At 40.6% G+C, this 18,478-nt stretch overlaps 2 protein-coding genes across 2 annotated transcripts in view; one reads left to right on the forward strand and one right to left on the reverse strand.

The window, feature by feature from the left end:
• plcl2 (phospholipase C like 2) overlaps positions 1-7,448 on the forward strand; it is a 45,368-nt gene extending 37,920 nt beyond the window's left edge. Inside the window, exon 6 of the mRNA XM_079504614.1 lies at positions 4,117-7,448. Coding sequence (XP_079360740.1) covers positions 4,117-4,323 — 207 coding nt within the window. The 3' untranslated portion in view covers positions 4,324-7,448. The remainder of the gene's footprint in view (positions 1-4,116) is intronic.
• Positions 1-18,478, reverse strand: part of rftn1b (raftlin, lipid raft linker 1b) — a gene marked incomplete at its 3' end in the record, with an annotated part of 282,384 nt that overhangs the window by 165,436 nt on the left and 98,470 nt on the right. Inside the window, exon 4 of the mRNA XM_079503732.1 lies at positions 4,194-4,306. The remainder of the gene's footprint in view (positions 1-4,193; positions 4,307-18,478) is intronic.

Raw genomic sequence — 18,478 nt, forward strand, 5'->3', positions numbered from 1 at the left:
CTTATTTTATTTTATTACTATCAGGAGAGAGAGCATTTAGGAAAAGGAGCGATGCAACAGAACCATGTTCAGCACCAGAACCAATGAATTATAGACAATGAACATTTTTTCCTGCCTGTCCTTTGTAATCGTGTATGAGAGAACATTAAAGATAGATAGATATATAGCCTACAGTGTTCTGCTATGGCACATTCAAAGAAAAAGTTGACATACAGCAGGGATATATTAGATGCAGCTGTGCTGCACAGCCTAATCTATCTATCTAAATCTGTGTGTAATAGGGCATTAACGACTTGAGATTTTTCCAAGTCAACTTGTCAGACAGTAAAGTCGAAGTTGAGTAGATTTATCGTTTTATGATGGGGGGGGGGGGGCCTTAACAGGGGCGGGTGGAGGTGCGCCCGCTCAAATATGGAGCCTGTCAAACAAAGCACTGCGCACACAGTGGCCTCTCCAATATGGCACAGTGTATGTATCATCTATATGGCAAAGCGCTGATTATCAAAACATAAAACTATAATAGTAAATACTAAACAGTGTGCGTCACTGGTACACAGACCAGAAAAGAGAACACAACAGGAGAGGGGGCATCATTGGCACACAGCGCCAGCAGCAGCGCACAACGGCCCGAGAACACAATACAAAATATAACATTAACACTAGTGGCAGTCAGCCCGACCTTCAGAACACAATATAGAAGACATAGGTCTATATATTATCATCACAGCAGCCAGCAGCAGTTTGGCACATCATCAGAATACAATCTGCATTACCTTCCACGTGAACCTTCTCCTCCTCCTCCTCCTCCTCCAACAACTCGATAACGTTCTCATGTTAGTTTGTTACTTATTTTCTGAGCCATGCAAATAAACAACAACCCGCACTGACCGGAGATGGAGAGGTTCATGTGCCCCGTGCGTAAAGCTAAACCAGAAACAGGACAGTCATTGCGTCAGCACGGATGTAGCCTCGGAAACCCAGACGTTTTATTTCCAGCACGGAGGTGAGGGGGATATCGTTTGGGGATAAAGTTTGCGCGCTTCTATATGTTACTTCTCTGACACAGCGCAGTTCAAACTTCAAATTCAGCCAGTCAATAGTGGGACACCGCGCGCTGAGAGCCACATACACAGCTGCAGTTGGTTTTTAATTAAGGGCGCGTTCTGAATGCAATGCAAACTAATAGGCGAGTGCGCTCCGGTGCATATATGCAAAGGGAAATAATGACTTCTGTCCGTGACAATAATCAATGCTACAGTTTGAATTCTGTACACACGCACACAGAGCAAAAAATATGATATGGGGAAAACCTTTTTTTTTTTTTTTCAACTTTCGACTTCTCCCAATCTGAATCGACTTGTGTTAACACCATTGGGGCCCAGGACGGAGATCACCGTCAAGTTCAAGTTCATGGTCAAGTGCCCCAGACGGAGATTGATAAACGGGACGGAGATTGATAAACGGGACGGATATTAATGATATCAAAACCGATCGCATCGCTCCACAGCCTAGGAGCGCTTGTTGCCCAATCCTCGGTGTTGCACAACAGTGACACGTCATCGAAAATGTTCCCTGCCTGTTTAGCGGACGAAAAAGAAAATCTTAAAACGTTCATAACTCGCGATCTAAATCATCCCGTCTAATTATGAAAAAAGATCCTGTGTTAGACGGCGCTCCGCGGTCCAGTCGCTAGTCGCGATAGATTTATTCTTACCTCCCGTTGTTGTCGATCGACTCTAGAGTGGTGTGGCTATTGTTAGCTGCTACACAGACATTCACAACAACTTCCGGTGCGCCGGTAAAAGTGGTCCGGGCGCTATAAATGATGGGCACATTATTAGCCAGGCTAGGTGGGGCATGGATCTCCAACTTCTATCGTTACCGACTCGGTGCTCTACAGCCAGGCACCGGCCTAGTTGATAAAATAAGCAACACGTTGAGCACAAGATCAGATGATCCCAGGAGGAGAGTGAGACAGAAGAGGAGGAGAAAGGGAGTGACACTGACAGACTCAGACAGATTAGGAGAGAGAAGGGGATTTTCTTTTCGTGGGTTGATTGACCTGTCTCGGCCGCCCCGCAATATTGCGTTGGAATCTATAACCCGTCTGCCTGCCCCACAGTTCAACCCATGGGACCTGCGGCTACGGGTTAGAACACGCATCAATAGTGGCTGCACCTGGGTAGTGATACGCTCTCTCTTAATATTAAATCAAAAGACTTGCCTGCAATGTATGTTACCATACCTATATAATTTTGCACTAAAAACATGCTTGACAGGAACTGTAACCAAATAATGGCCCGGTGCAGGGGCACCGGGCAAAAAATAAATAAAAGCCTATACTACTGCAAATAGCCACCTAATTCCTTTAAACGCCCAGGGTCCAAATAGATTTTGCATATTAAATCGTATACTATTTGTAAAAATACGGTATGTAAAAAAAATGATCCTATCACACAAAGATTTGTGTGATAGGTGAATATCATCAAACACAAAGTGGGTAATGAAAATAATATGGTGTGTGTTTACTGAAGAAGAAATACCGATGTCAACTGATTAATATTTGTTTTCTTTTGGCTTAGTCCAGTTCTGGCAGCAACACTAGAATCGATGCATAGTCTTAAACACTCGAGGCCAAATGTATGTATCATGCCTTTCAATTCAATCCTCAACCCTATGGCAACACAAGGGATAATTATTAATGAATGATCTTCTGCATTCTTATTAATTAAGATGACATCATGAGTCGTGATCAGCTATAATTCATATTTGATGTCTCCAGGCGGTTGAGTTGAGCCAGGAGAGTGTAGCACTGCTGCATAATTTATTGTGAATTGCATTTCCCCTCTTCTTATAATATGGGACTGTAACTCTACCAGCCAGCTTCACATAATTATTGTGAACATTTGATACTGCATAGTAAACCGCATAGTGAATTATTTTTCAATTGTCTTTATTTAATTATGAATCAGAGACTCATATAGAATCCCTTCTTAAAAAAATGATTAAAAAAAGGTGTTTACATAATGTTTATATGAACATCCTCAAAATCAGTGTCTTAATCTAAGTAGGCACCAAAAGTTCAGAGCACCCTTAATCACTTCTGTCATGCAGCTCTCAAAGCTCAACTTTCTAACATAGTTAAAAGGAATTGTCGCAGATTTTGAATGTGAGGAGATCTTATGGGAAAATATACCTTTATGTCTTTGCTGTACGACAAAGTGAATTCCTATTCTTATGATGTCAAATGTTTCGTTCCATTTCATCAGGCATGTCATGGGTTTACATTTAGGCATTTCATGTGAAAAATACATAGAAAACATGGCTAGCTGTCTATAATCTGACTGGTCTGTTTGTGCTTATCAGGAGCTAATCTCACAAACGCTGGACATTGTCCGGAAGCCGGGGGTGTGGACTCTGTGGAGTGGGAAATAAATTCATGAATTCACTTGCTGACCGGCTGTCGGTATTGAGCATTTCTTTTTTATATGGGTTTAGATGTGACTATACGATTAACAACCTATATATGGCAAAAATGTAATTTTCATTATGGTTTAAGTAGCATGTGTGTTACAAACTAGGGGTTTTTCGTGATTCTGAGTAGCATTAGTTTTGCACAAAAAATCACAGTCATCACACAGAACATTTGGGCGAGTGTTTTTTGTGCAAAACTAATGCTTGGAAAGGATTCAGAATCATGAAAACCCCCTGTTTGACATGTCACATGCTACATAATGCATAATGAAAATTTGAAAAGCTTGCCTTATAAGTTGTTAATGGTATGGTCACATATATCCCCTTTAAAAAAAAACTATATACCAAATTTCCCACAAAAGGCTTCCTAAACAAAAGAAGCCTGTTGGCTGCCGGACTAACGGATCAGTGACAAACTGTGTGTGCACAGTGCACACTGCCAGAGTGCCAGTAGGGCAAATAATTATTTTATAAAAGTTTTTTCCACATACGTTTTATTTCCCACACTATACATATATTATCTACTCACAATGGAACAATAGAACAATAGAAACAAAGTGTCCCGTTAAACCACAGATAAGCCGACACTGTCATCTCTCATCAAGGCCATGCATTTTATGTGATTCACCTCTTCCAATTAAGGGCCAGGCAGACCTGCTGAAGCACGCCAGGAGCGAAGTTCAGGAGAACCTCAAGCAGATCCACTATGCTGCGCTCACCTGTAGTCTGTGTAAAGGTGGTCCGACCAGCTCGTCCTCCGGCTCCACCGAACCCAAGAACCGACGCAGTATGGAGGCCATCCCAGAGAAGGCCACAGCAGAGGATGAGCTCACTGATGAGGACAAATGAAAAGCAGCTTCACTCACTCTTTGCTGATCAGTTTGCCTTCATCCTGTTACAGTTACAGTATAACCCAGTAGTTCTCAAACTTTTTCATTTCAATGGCCAACAGTTTGGTATGTAGTTATTAGGCTAAGGCCACGTTATTAGGCTAACCCCATAACTCAGAGTGTACAAATGGACCCTGGAATTTAACTGGGGAACCCCCCTGTACTCTGTCAATGAATCCACTAACCCATCCACTGTCAACCGCAAGCTCACACCCCCCCCCCCCATCATACCACACACAGTGCTGCTTTCCCAATCATCATTCTACTGGCACCAGTTCCATATTCTACAGTACAGCTTCTTGGATAGATGGATACCTTTATTTATCCCTCAGGGGATTTCAGTCGCCCATAGGCAGCAGAGCACTAAACCTCAGAGACTCACTACTTTTGTATCAAGTTCTAATGTCCTCTGTATTCCATACACACCCTTCCATTCCATACTCGACCTCTGCAACTAGTTACCCCACAAAGATACTTTATAGTGGTGGTACAGAGTTCTACACAGCTCTTGAAAGTTAGGTGCATTGATTTAAACTTTTGGGGTAAAGGTTTGGTAATTGTACTAAAGAACACTGTTTTTCAAGACACATACATGTTTGCTGTTGTCATCGTCCTGTTGTCACACATATTGTGATATTTGTTATCACAAAGATTAACCTGGGATTCTTGTGGATTTAACAACTCTTCATATACTGTATCTACCACAGTGCCATACAATGCATATATGTAGAGATATGTACATATATGTTGCTTTCTTCGAACATAAACCCCTAGCCCTAATCCTCACAACTCCAGTATAGCTGACTGTAGCCATGCACTCAATCATTGTTCTGGGTGACCTGGGTGAGCGCCAAGTGAACTTGCAGTTGCAGCCACAGGAAAGTCTTAAGGCAGAGTGACCTGCTGTTCAGAGGACAAAGCATTTCTACATAGTGGACGTGGGTGTTGCCCCAGGAGACGAATAAAAAGAAGGGGGGGGGGGGGATTTGGACATTGAACTTGGTCAAAGGATTTCTAAAAAAGCACAATTTTACAAAAGGGTTTCTGACCAATCGGAAACTGGAGCTGTGAATGTAAGAGGAAAGAGTGTGAGAAAATGAGCGGGAAAATAAAAGGAGGAACGGGAAAAATGAATGAATGAGACACGTTCTTGTCTGCCAAAATAGCATAATATACTATGTGTATATATGGATATTTCTGTTACTTTTTTTTCTCAACATGCATCATTTTATTATTGTATAGTTAACGGAAATAAGATTTATTTTGTAAAAGATATATATGGCTTGACCACTCAAAAACAAACAAAAAAATAATTTGTCTGTACAGAGCTAATATTTAGTGACCATTGAACTTTCCCACTGGAGAGTTCCTTTGTTTAGACAGAGAGACAACTACAGAATGTAATTTCCAGCATGTGTGTGGTCCACGCAGACTAATACAGTGGTGCTCAACCTTTAATGGAGAAGGGCCCACTTGACAATGTCGAAAGCATTGGCTGCCCACCCGGTCTGATCACGTCACACGGCTGCCGTGTTAAGTGATCAGATGGGTGTGCCGCATGTATTTTCAGAGCATGTTTATTTGAATGACCGATCAATCGATTGGGCACCGGCTTGGATCAATGGAGTTAACATAAGTATACGTTCCTATTTATCTGTATCACAATGAAAACTCTTTTTCTTCAAGGTTTTAAAGCAAACATTTGTTTTGCCAATTAACCACTTGCAATATCCTCATGGCCAAACAGTGGGTCCCAGCCCATGAGTTGAGAACCACTGGTCTAATCGCAATCACAACCAGCAGCTGTTTGTCATGGAAGCACACATGGAGTTAATCACATGGAAACATATCTTTTATATTCTGCTTGTACTCGTCGCTCTGTGTGTGATTTACTCACCTTTGCATCATCGTCAAATGAATAAAGCCCAATTCATACATCATTCATTGTACGACAGAGTTGCACGCCGAAAATAGCTGATCTACAAGCTTGCGCCGCATTGTGATCTATTTCCGGCATAACGAAGAAATGGCAGCAGGTTTACCGTATTGGTCCTTTCATTTCAGGGTGCCAAAGGGGACTGCAACCACTAAACATTGATATGAGGTTTCCATGTCTGCAGCAGCGGTACTGTTGCGACCGAAGTTCGCAGTTAACTGAATCTTCATACATGTGGAAAGCCCCCATATATTGTGCCCAGGTCTCGGGACATAACTATGACATCATCAGGGATGATAGTAAATCAGGGATCATATAGTAAATGCGACCTGCTGTCGCAATTAAGCCCATATATGGAGATCCCTGATGTCATCAATATTAGTATATGGATATGTCAACCTGTTCTGACATTGCATATGTTGATCTTCCCCATCCATCCTTCCTCTTCGATGTCTCCCTTTTGACTGATACCTGCCCATTTAAACTGTAGACGGGCCCGCCCCAAAGTTATTAGTGCAGCCACGCCTGGCAGCTGGCGAAAACAGTTCTCAACAGGCCCGAAAATTAAGGCCCGGCCCTACATGGGCCCTCATCAAACCCTGTACACTCAAGACACGCTCCATATATGGCCAGTGCACGTGAGTCACTTCTCGCCCTCAAGCGTCTTACTGGTAATGCATGTAGTGGCATGGTTAAACTACATGAACTGTTCCCACTGAGCTTTGAGATGTGCACAATACAATCCTCAGTTTTCGTTTAACTCTTGAGAGTATACAAATGTATCCAAATGACATTTGTATGACAATTGATAAACTAACACTGAGGAATTTACTCTGTGGGATTCACTGAAGCAGTCCCAGCTATTCATTTAACGCTGGTGGTCATTTGGAAAGGATTGTGCAATTCGTGCCTGTTGTGAAGATATTAGGAGGAAAGTGATTATCTCTGAGTGGTTTGATGAGTCACCTCCAAGTATACAGCGATTCGATTCATTAATTCTCCTTAATTTGTAGAAGATATTAAGAGACCGATCCGTTCAAGTACGACTCAACAGCATGCATATAAGCCATAATTTTTCACTTTTAATCTTCTATTCTTTTCTTTAATGACACAAATGTTCTCAAATGAAATCTCTTTGTACACCAATGGTGGACAAAGTACCCAATCCCAGCACTTGAGCCAAAGTGTAGACACTTCTGGTCAAATAGTATACTACTGTAGTGTACATAAAGTACTGGAATACTTGATTTAAAGGACCTATGACATAAAATTCAACTTTTTCAATTTCTTGTGTGTTTTTGGGGCTCCCATGTGTTTTCTATCCCCACAAATGACCAATTTTGAACAATCAGGCTTTCATATCATATGGGTGCTTTAACCCATTTAGACCTGAGATCAGATTCTAAAAATGTCTTCTACATCCTGACAGTTTTCTGAAAAAGCTATGTTTCTATGTCAGTCGTTCTTCGATTTTTCAAAAATAGCAGACCTACAAGCTCGTAGCGCGCCACTCGGTGGCGTGCTATGAGCTTGTAGATCTGCTATTTTTCAATAGCTAAAGCATAACATAATGCTAATAACACCAAAAGGGGTTCCCGTCCAAAATGGGTTCATGGAAATTGCTCTCAGGAACAGCTCAACTGATTGTGTCCTCATCGTGATGTCATCAATGTCACCCTACTTTGTATAATTCCTCCTCTTCTTCAGTCTTCAGTTCCAAATTTGCATTTCCACTTTGTATACAATGTCCGCCATTGTTGATTTTCCAAGCTGGCATGGAATGGAAACAAGCCTGATTTTATCTAGCATCAGTATTATAATGACTCAAATATTAAATAATCTGCATATCAGCACCCCCACCACCTCAGGACATTGTGGTATTGCAGCTAAAACTGCTTTCAAAGTCCAGAAAGAAATGACAAGGGCTGGTTATATCAGAGTGGTGATTGAGGCTCAAACCATTAGAAATAAGTTTGAGGGACATAGACAATATGATATTAAATATTAAAAACTGTTTTAAATTATTATTTATATCTGCTTTAAAAATACTTAGGTATTCAAAAGTACGGTATTACAAATACAAATTACAAAGTATATTTTCAATGCATTCTTGTTTGTAGATCATCTCTTTTTACAATAAATAAGGCATATGTGGTTAATTCATAATATATTTTGAGTCAAAATTACAATATTTGTATTTGAAATGGATTCCAAAAACACAAATGTAAGTATAAGTATAATCATAAGTTAGTATAGATATTCAAAATATGTACTTAATTACAGTACTGGAGTAAATGGACTGCGTTACTGTCCTCCACTGGTGTGCTGTAACCCCACCACTGAATTCCGTCATCATGGGTATGAAAAACAGAAAGAAAATGTCCCTGTACAGTTGTGAGTTCCACTGTGTGCTCCAGTTTGTTGCCATTCATTAGGACAGTGGTTGTCAAAGTGGGGTCCAGGGACTCTCAGGGTTCCTTTATTACTAGCATTCTTAAATGGACCCTTATGTATCTGTAACTCAGTATACAAATATGTATAGAGGCCAGGGTATGCGCGTGACATCATCCCTCAGTAGGGAACGCCTAACCTGACTCCGCCAGATGGCGGCAGCAGTGAGTTCCTACTCCTGCTCCCATCTGGTCTCTCTCGGGCAGAGACGATGTACTCCGATCAAATGCTGATCGGAAGCAATGCTGCCGCTAGAGGCGGGATCAACGCGAGACTGATGACGTATTGAAGCGCTGCCACAGCGCAAATGTAAACACAACCTAACAAGACTACAACTCGAAATTATTATGGAGATATCAGATTTTTGTCCCACTGCTTCCGGTTCATCGTTTCTGCTTGAGAGAGACCAGATGCAGGCAGGAGGAGGGAACTTGTGAACTCAATACTGCCTCAATCTGGCAGAGTCAGATTAGGGAACGCCTACTGAGTGGCAAAAACTACTTTCTGGCCTTGACAGTCCATACATCCAAACAGGAAAGTCCTATCTGATTGCATTAAACGACTTTCCCCACTTGATTTGCCACTCACTTTATGCATGCACATACCCTCTATAGTAGATACTGTCAGAGGTAAGAGGGGTCCTTGAAATGTAAAAGCTTGAGAAGAACCACTGCAATAGGAGATGCAGACCTGCTTTTCATTCAACTTGAATTTCTTTCATTTGAACTAGAGCTGGGCAATATATTACCGTACTTCGTTGTATAATGGTGGCGTGCAAAAATAGTGGAAATTGCTGATCTACAAGATCACAATAATTTGGCACATTGTAAGCTTGTAGATCAATCTTCACTATTTAAAAAATAATTGAGGCAAAGGTTTGGGGAAAAAAATGATCTAACATTTATTTGAAGTCATATCGCCCAGCCTTAATTTGAAGCCACTATGCAGGATTAGTGATTGATGATGATGAACTCCATAAACGCTACCATACCTATTCTGGGGAGAACATTCACCAAAGTACACAGTGTTTTTTGGCAAAGATAGATAATAATGTTGAGTGGAAACTGGAGGGGGGCCTGATATAGAGCCGTTGGGAATCCTGTCAACTACTTATCTGGCAGGGTTGCCAATGTCCGCTTATTATAAGACACTTTTTCTGTACAGTTGCTATTATGCGGTTCTTGAAACATTTTAATGTTAAGGACCCTTAATTATGTAATTGTCCACGTATCCCCATCTGAAAACATTTTATGCCAGGCTAAAGTTTGCGTTGTTACAATGTTTCAAAAAAGATTTCAAATATTTCATTATTTTCCCCATGATTATTATTATACATTCTTTTTAAATGGCAGATCTAGCAGATGTAGCCTAGTTGCTTCTTTTGGGCTTGTTTTCGTAGACCTCGTTGCTTATTTCTCCCACAAGATCTGTCAACACTGGTAAGTTGCTAATTGTTCTTTTTGGTGAGGCACATTGTTGAAAGAATCTCAACGAGTTCTCAGGTCAGGGGAGATTTCTCTGAAAGATGTTGAGTGCAGCATGATAACAGCATCTCAACCCTTAACGTGTCAAGTAACTGTGCCTCATTGCTATACTCCACAGATCTGTCAAAGAGATGTGAGGAGTGAGAAAACATACATCCTAAAACGGTCCTTTAACGTGTCCTTTCTCACATGTTGCTTCAATTGACCTTATTTATATGGTAGTGGCCATCTTGCCAGACATAAATGGCCACCATGTGAAAATGGTCGATAGTAATATTATGCCTGCACTTTAACATACTGTCCATACTGTATTGGGATTTGATAATGACCTAACTCCAGTGTATTGGCCTCTATTAATCTATGGAAATGCATTGCAAGTAGGCCTATACCTATACTACTTTATGAAAATGCACATATTGTATTTACAAGGGTGTAACAGCTCAATTTTGTGTAGAAGTGTAATAATTTATTTTGTGTTGTTACTAACTTATATATATATTGAAGATGTTCACTAGTAGCCTACTTAATCACTGTGTATTTACACTTCTCCATAGGTGAACATAATAGTCAGATAATGCACTGGAATACCTTTTTTATTGTACATGAAATGTCCCCTTGTGTTAATTATTTAATTCCACATTTAGATATACAAACCCTCTTTTTACAAAGCAATCCCCCTTCAAAGTGGACTGTAATATATTGCAATTTGTGTCTTCTGCTCAAGCCCCATTATACTGTACTTAGTTGTATACCGGTGTCGTTCACTGTGGCTATTTTTCAATGGTGCACAACTAAATTACCCTTAACGCTCAACAGTGTACCCTGTGATTTTCATTTCCGCCTCTTGCAGATCTCATGCACTAGTATTTTAACTTGACCCAGGGCTGTAACAGTCATCGTATTTCTGTTGTTAACCATTTTTACTGACAAAGGAGAACAAAATGTAAACATTTCTATCTGTACAACCATTTTGACTCTGTCAATTCCTTGGAACACTCATGAATAAACTACGTTGAATAGTTTAGATTTGTCTGTTGTGGTTGGCATGTGAAAAATATATCCTTTTTTGTAAGTTTGGCTAATGATTTAAAAAAACGTCTTTGTGTTTTTAAGTTTCTTGATGTTCATTTTATCACAATCAGCCCTTCCTACATACATTTTAATCATGTTAGATTCAATGAAAACTTCCTTGATTCTTATTACTGATATTATCCTAATGTGTTTTTTTCAATTATGTTTTTCATTTATTTTATTTACTTTTTATTTTATAGGACAATAGTCACCAGAACAAAGGACATGTGTTTGCAATTAATCTAGCATTGACTGAAAATTGAGTTTGATGTTATAATGGTTTTATATACGAAGAGTGCATGTCTAAAATTGAGTCAAGCAACTTTCGTAGGTGTACATAAAAGCTAGATGTTAAAATAACCCTAGAAGTGTACAGTGAGGATTGGAATCGGGACCCCACTGTGCTTATAAGATCACCTCATAGTATAGGTACATATCCCAATTTGGGGCTTGGTAGTTGGTAAGACCCCATTTGCGGGCCAAGGCGACACATAAGTTGGTGAACCAATAGGGAGCTGGATTCCAGCGCAAAGTTTGAAAGCGCCGCTCTAGTCCTTGGAAACGGCTTGTTTCCTCCAGCCTAGTGAGCAGCTAATCTCCGCCACTGTTGGACTGATCAGTTTGAAACATTGCACATTTTTCTCTTCAAAACACATTTTGTTGCTGCTTGAAATGAAAAATGAAATGATTACTATATTTACCCAGGGTATCTGGGCTAAGCTCAATAACTTGTTTCCAGCCAGGCCCTGCTCATAGAACATTTCATCGTAGTGGTTCAATGCCTTGTTCAAGGGCACTTCAGCGACCTTCCGGTATCAAGACCGCTCCGCAATCCGTTCGTCCAACACTCACAAACCGGTACACATTATCTCGATAGAGGACAAGCTAAAGCATTCAACAGAGGGTCTGGGATCCCTAGGGGGTCTTCAGAGTTACTACAGGGGGTCCACCAAATTTGTGTGATAAAAACTTTTTGAGTGGTGCAACCACTCCCTTACGGAGATATTTGTGTGTGTGGGTGGGTGGCTGGCTGGGTAGCTGGGTGGGTGCCTGGGTGGGTATGAGCACGAAAACAGCATGGTTGTTTTTCACCACCGGTGCGCAACCTAACACACACAAACACACACGCACATTTGAACTGTATATATGATGATTTCACAGAGTTGCACCACTCACTTCACACAGGTGTGATTTTTATTTTACAGGGAGGTACCATAGGAAGCACAGAAGAAGACAAAGACATTTAAGGCACTATAGGAAGCCTTATATGTCCAAAACCGTGCTCCAGTAGTTATTTAGTTACTAGGCTCTTGTTAATACTTTTCAGTGGTTAAATATTTATAAAACCCCCAGACATACTTACACAATAGCAAAAATAGCTGATCTACAACATTGCAATGCGTTGTGAGGTTGTACATTGGCTGTTTTTGCTACTTTGGTATGACACAGCGATACAGCAAAGTAGAACATTAATTTATGAAAAAGCAACATAGAGTACACTACCCATATGGGTAGATGCAAGGTTTCTGCCACAAATTCCCACAATATATGAATTAGCTTTAAAAGACGTGACACCGCTAGCTCTGAATATCCCAGCTGTTTTACAAAGCAGGATGCCACGCATCACCACCAATTAATTCACTGTGTTGAGTCAAGCAAAGAGAGCCTATAGGGGAATAAAGCTTTATAGTTCACTTCAGATGCATAATGCACATTCTGTACCCAGGTAATGGTCACAAGCAGGTACTGATATCACACATGCACACGTCGCTACAGCAGATGGGTACATATAGCCGATAAGAAATGCAAACACACATGGGGTGATTCTGTCCGTGTCGTTTTCCACCTCATTGTTCCAACAGGCTGCTGTTCAATCTGTGTTAATGTACTGACCATGTTCTCTGTGCACTACATGGAAAGGCCCTCTAATGCACCCTTTGAAGAGCTTGTGTTTAGTATCAGTGCCACTAAGTCCTAATTAAAAGGTCCATCACCCACGAGAGAGCTAAAAGTTGAGAGTGGATAATGAAACATAGATGTACTACTTAGCACGCATGTGACATTTTTTATGACACTGCTGCTCTTGTGCAGAGATAAATGCTGAAATGAGTCAAACAAGGGTATTCAGTGCATAGCAAGGTAGAGGTAGTATTATTAAAACGTGAAAATAGTGGGCGAGTGGGGAAGGGATGATGAGTGCCATCGTTGCAACAGTAAATCAATCAGTAAAGCAATCAGTCACCTCACAAAACCTCACCAGGTTTGTCAATGTCAACAACTAGAAAGGAGTCAAGGACACACATTCACATAAGCAAACAATTGGAGAACGATGAATACTGATGAATACTGTTTGTCAGATGTACAGCATTGTGGACAGGAAAAATGTTGTTCAGGGGTAGAATTAAATCAATATCTAGATCAGTGGTTTAAAACCTTTTCTGCCCAATGCACACCAATGGGCAAGTCACAATCTCAAGGCACGCTGTTTTCGTAGCACAAATAGCCAATCTTGCTATTGGCTATTTGTGAGCTTGTACATGAAGGGCTATTTTCTTTTTTTTGTAAGTTTGTTAGAAAACTAAAGAATTACAGTGTCAAAACTGTGTGACATCCTTGGTGACTGAGTATAGATAACACATGTAAAATATGGCTATATGACAAGTGCTTAATAAAGATGCTGTTTAGATGGCACAATGAAAGAAGAATATATTCTGTGGTGGGCCTGCTGTAGGCTACTCCGGGGCCAAATCTAGTCAACATGTCTCTCTTCCATCTACATCGTCAAACCAATCGGAAATGATGGCTCCACTTGGTAGAAGTCATTGAACACATTGGACACTCCACCTGAATCTATCACTCTCACTATTTCTTTACCTCTTCCATTATTTCCCTCTCTCACACAGTCACTTGTCAGTCCATTAAATGGTCACTTTGTTTCTTCCACACACCATTCTCATCTCATTGTGTTTTCATGGCCTACAGTTGGCTTCCTCAGCAAGACTGAAATGACATTTCAGCCCAGTAATTGCATTCCAAGTGAAGAGCATCAAGCCACAATGCTGTCAGTGACCTGTCCAGTGGTATGAAGAGCATCAAGCCACAATGCTGTCAGTGACCTGTCCAGTGGTATTTGCCTGGTACGGTCAAAATAATGTTAACTGCAACCTGAGAGCATGGCTCTTGTGAGATTCAACACAGCAGTATTCCAATGCATTAATTTGTGTATGGACATAATGGGAAAGTTTGTGTTAGTATTAACAGCACCGTTCTACATGTTAATTACTGGAATAGTGCAAGTGTAAAGCGTTACCATGATGCCTTTGTCTGTTTATGAAATTTGAATCAGACAGGATCAGACAAATGATAGAATACCCACTGTGACTAGAGGCCTATAAAGCACACTAACTAGTCAAAGCATATATCGCTTGCTGCTTAGCAGAAATGGAAAGTCAAGAAAATATTTCAAAGATATTTTAAAATATATTTTTGTGAACTGAAATTATGCATGTGACAAATTATTTTGTACCACTTTCAGGGGGCGTAGTTACAGATTTCGAAGACTATAGCTTTCGAAGATTGTGGAATAGTCGTCTGGCTTGATAAACTACTGATAATGACCCTATGATTTAACCCATTCAGGACGGGAACCCCTTTTGGTGTTTTAAGCATTACATATTATTGAAAAATAGCAGATCTACAAGCTTTCTACGAGCTTGTAGATCTGCTATTTTAAAAAGAAATGGTGGCGTGAAGCAGCATCGACTGAAATGAAAGCAAAAGATGGTTCAGATAAATAGGTTGAAATAGCATTCAGTGAGCATGATCATTGGCTGACAGAAAAAGCATGTATAAATTGCATAATGAATGGAAAGCGGAGGAGACTCGTAGTGTATTATGCAAAAAGCTTCATTTATGGAGATTATGCTAAAGGTGTTTCCAACCAATCTCTAAGAATTCCAATGAATCATTTTCCAAAAAGGAAAAACATTATGAACAGTACTATATTACATGGAGAAAGGTACTGCTTCACACTTACATTTCCAATAGATACCCATTTTCTGTAGTTTGGCTCCTGCCTTGAAGCAAGATGAGGGAAAACCCTGATGTACTATGAATGTATTTATGTATGGACTGTATGTATATACTGTATGTATGTACTGTATGTATTCCTACTCTAGTTGGTTGTACCAGGGTACTGTGGTGGCTGCGGTGCTTAAGCTTGGTTGCACAATGTTGTGTAGCCACTCTAAAAGCTCACAACGCAGTGCACTGTGAGACACTGTGTGAGCTTGTAGATCGACTATTTTCACTGGCACGCAACTGGTATGTATAAATCATCCACTGGTTGCTCGTCATGTTGGTGATCAAGGCATTAAAGGTTATTATACATACTGTATATATATCCCTTGTCATTGTTGCTCAGTCATTCAAAGCCTCCTCCAAAGGAAGGAAGCCTTTGTGATGTATTTTAACATTAATTGATCCCACCTTTTGTACCTCTGCTACATTTGCACTTGTTTCTGTGTTAGATGCTCAAGTATTTCTTTGCCTGGGGGCTTTGAAGCCTTTCAAACGAATGTTAGCAAGAAATGCTGTCACACAGTTACCTTTTCCACCACTCATCTCCTCCCTACAGATATGTCATGCTCTGTCAGTCACTGAACTGGCTGTCCCAGAGCGATGTTAAGCAAGCGTTTGCTCCACTACAGCACTTAAGTGTCTTTGTTATTCCCTGCCGCAGATTGAGCATTGCTGCGGTCATGACCAAGTCATGAGCCACACGGCACAAGAAAACAAGAGCAAGAGAGACAGGAAGTGTGTGTGTGTTTGTGTGTCATACAAAATCAGGAGAACATAATTAAATACGTTCGTACAAAGATAAACAACACTATATTGATAAAGGGGCCCATTTCTTAAAGATGGAGTGCCCTAAAACTACCCTAAAACATGATCATCAGGTATTATTATAATATAAGGAGGAAGAACCTTTTCCAAAAAGTGTACAGTATTTGTTAAAATCATGCTTTTATATGGACACGCCCACCAGTTCATTAAGTATGCCTGGTTTGCCTGCTGGGTGGTGATGGGTGGTGATCCACCTGAACTGAAGCCGCACCCACAGCTGTAGTTGTATGATAAAGGGGGAGGGGTTAGGGGAGGGGCTGATAATGTGATGTCACTATATTACTGTTTATTTCATTGGCCCGTTTGACCGCTCAGCCTCCAGGAAGAAACCCTAAATACAAAGTTAATACACCATTGCACATAAAAACGACTCCAGGGTGTCTAATGAAGTACTGTCACCTCATAGACACATGAAAAACTGGAAAAATACAAAAATTGTGGCACTCCATCTTTAACAGACATGACTAATTATCCTGTGTCAATTTTGCACAGAAAATAGAGAAGCTGCTGCCAATGTACCAAATAGTTCCCCTCGAGTCAACTACCGTAGAATTCAGTGTAGTTTCAAAACACAGAAGTGAATTCACAATGGGTTCCCTCATCAGATTTTCCTTTGCTTTTTTTTCTCCATCACATGTTTTTTGATTCATGTATTTAACATAAGCCTAATAAAATGTTTCATGTTTTGTTCAATGAAGGTGTTGTTTTTGTATTTATTTTTTCACCTATACTAACTGTGTGTGGTTCATAAACATTGATCAGTGCAGATTGTCTTATTGGATAAAATGTGGGAACATAATAAACCTGTTCGCTGCATAATGTTCACATTCTGTGGTGGCATTCCATGGCAGAGGTACCGTAACTTGGCCTGGCCTACAAAAAGACCCTGTAGCACTTTATTGAAGAAAAACTATGTAGCATGTTATTCTCAACAGCAGCTTAATGGAAGGCACATTTATACAAGCCACTGAGGCACTCTGTTCTGGACGTGTTTGGTTCCTTGTGCAAAGAGTTAGATCTTTCCTTGTCTTGTCAAAGGGACATTGAACAGTTCCCCTGTTCGATAGCCTCTGATGAACCCCATCTTTCTTACAATCTTTCTAGTCTAAGTCTAACTTGGATATCAACTTGATGCATGCATCTGTTTTTCCCTTTTGCATTAGTTGGACTGTACTTACTTAATTGTGTTTTCAGTGCAGTGCACTTTGAGGTACCATGAGCCTCAACTCAAAATCCAATCCTGCAGACTGTGCTACTTACAACATCTAGATTCGGAAAAAACAGACACTGACTTTTTTTTAGGAGTGTACGTGTCTGAAAAGCGAACACGACAACCTGGCAGAGCTTTGAGGAAGGATGTAGTGTATACTGACCCCCCGGTTATTACCAATGTCAATGCCGCCCCCAAGCACTTACTGTCTCTCACAGTGTGACACAATAAAGGCTTGTTCTTGCCTATGGACATTGTGCCTCTGTTTGGGCTGCACAGTGCCGTTACTCGGTTGTCAGGATTCGACTTCCCTTCGCCAACTCCCCAAACAAACTGTGACTGTACTCTGCCTGACTCAAACCACATAATGGGACATTCTCTGAGCACAATGTACACACACTGTACTTAGAGTGACAACAGTTGATGTAATGGGTTGGCTACAGATGTCATTCATCTTACTTGCTTTGCTCAAACTAAAGGCACAGTGCCAGTGTACCAGGAGATGTGGTGCGATGCTCATTGCCCTCTTGATACGCTGTGACACTATAACTCACACTGGCTTGGCTTAAAGTAATGGCAAAAAAGAACGATATACGGGAGACCGTAATGGAGGTAGACCGACATTCATTCTCAGTCAAACCAGGAAGTGAGAAAGCTACAGTACACCAGCAACAATGAGAAATCGTATTGTTTCCTTTGACTTGTTTAAAATGGTCTGTGGACCAATAAGCATCGAGATGGATATGGATGTAATTGCTGAAACAGCTGGTTCCTGTCTGGGTGATGATCCATTGTTGTAGAAAAACAAGACGTGGTCTAATAAGAGCGTGGCTTCCAATGTGGCCAGTGTATGACATCAGTCATCTATGTCTATGACATATCTATGATTTTGGGCAAGGTTTCAGTCTGGTCCCACTGCCATGAAAGTTCAATATTTTGAGAAAATGAAACATTCTGTATACAAAAGATTTGGCGCTGGTCGGTCCAGTGGTTTTGAAGATGAGTACGTAGGTTTTGTAGCACAACATAAGTTCTGCCGAGGGGAAGAGAAAATAAA

This window comes from Electrona antarctica (assembly GCF_951216825.1).
Source record: "Electrona antarctica genome assembly, chromosome: 6".
Classification (NCBI taxonomy): domain Eukaryota; kingdom Metazoa; phylum Chordata; class Actinopteri; order Myctophiformes; family Myctophidae; genus Electrona; species Electrona antarctica.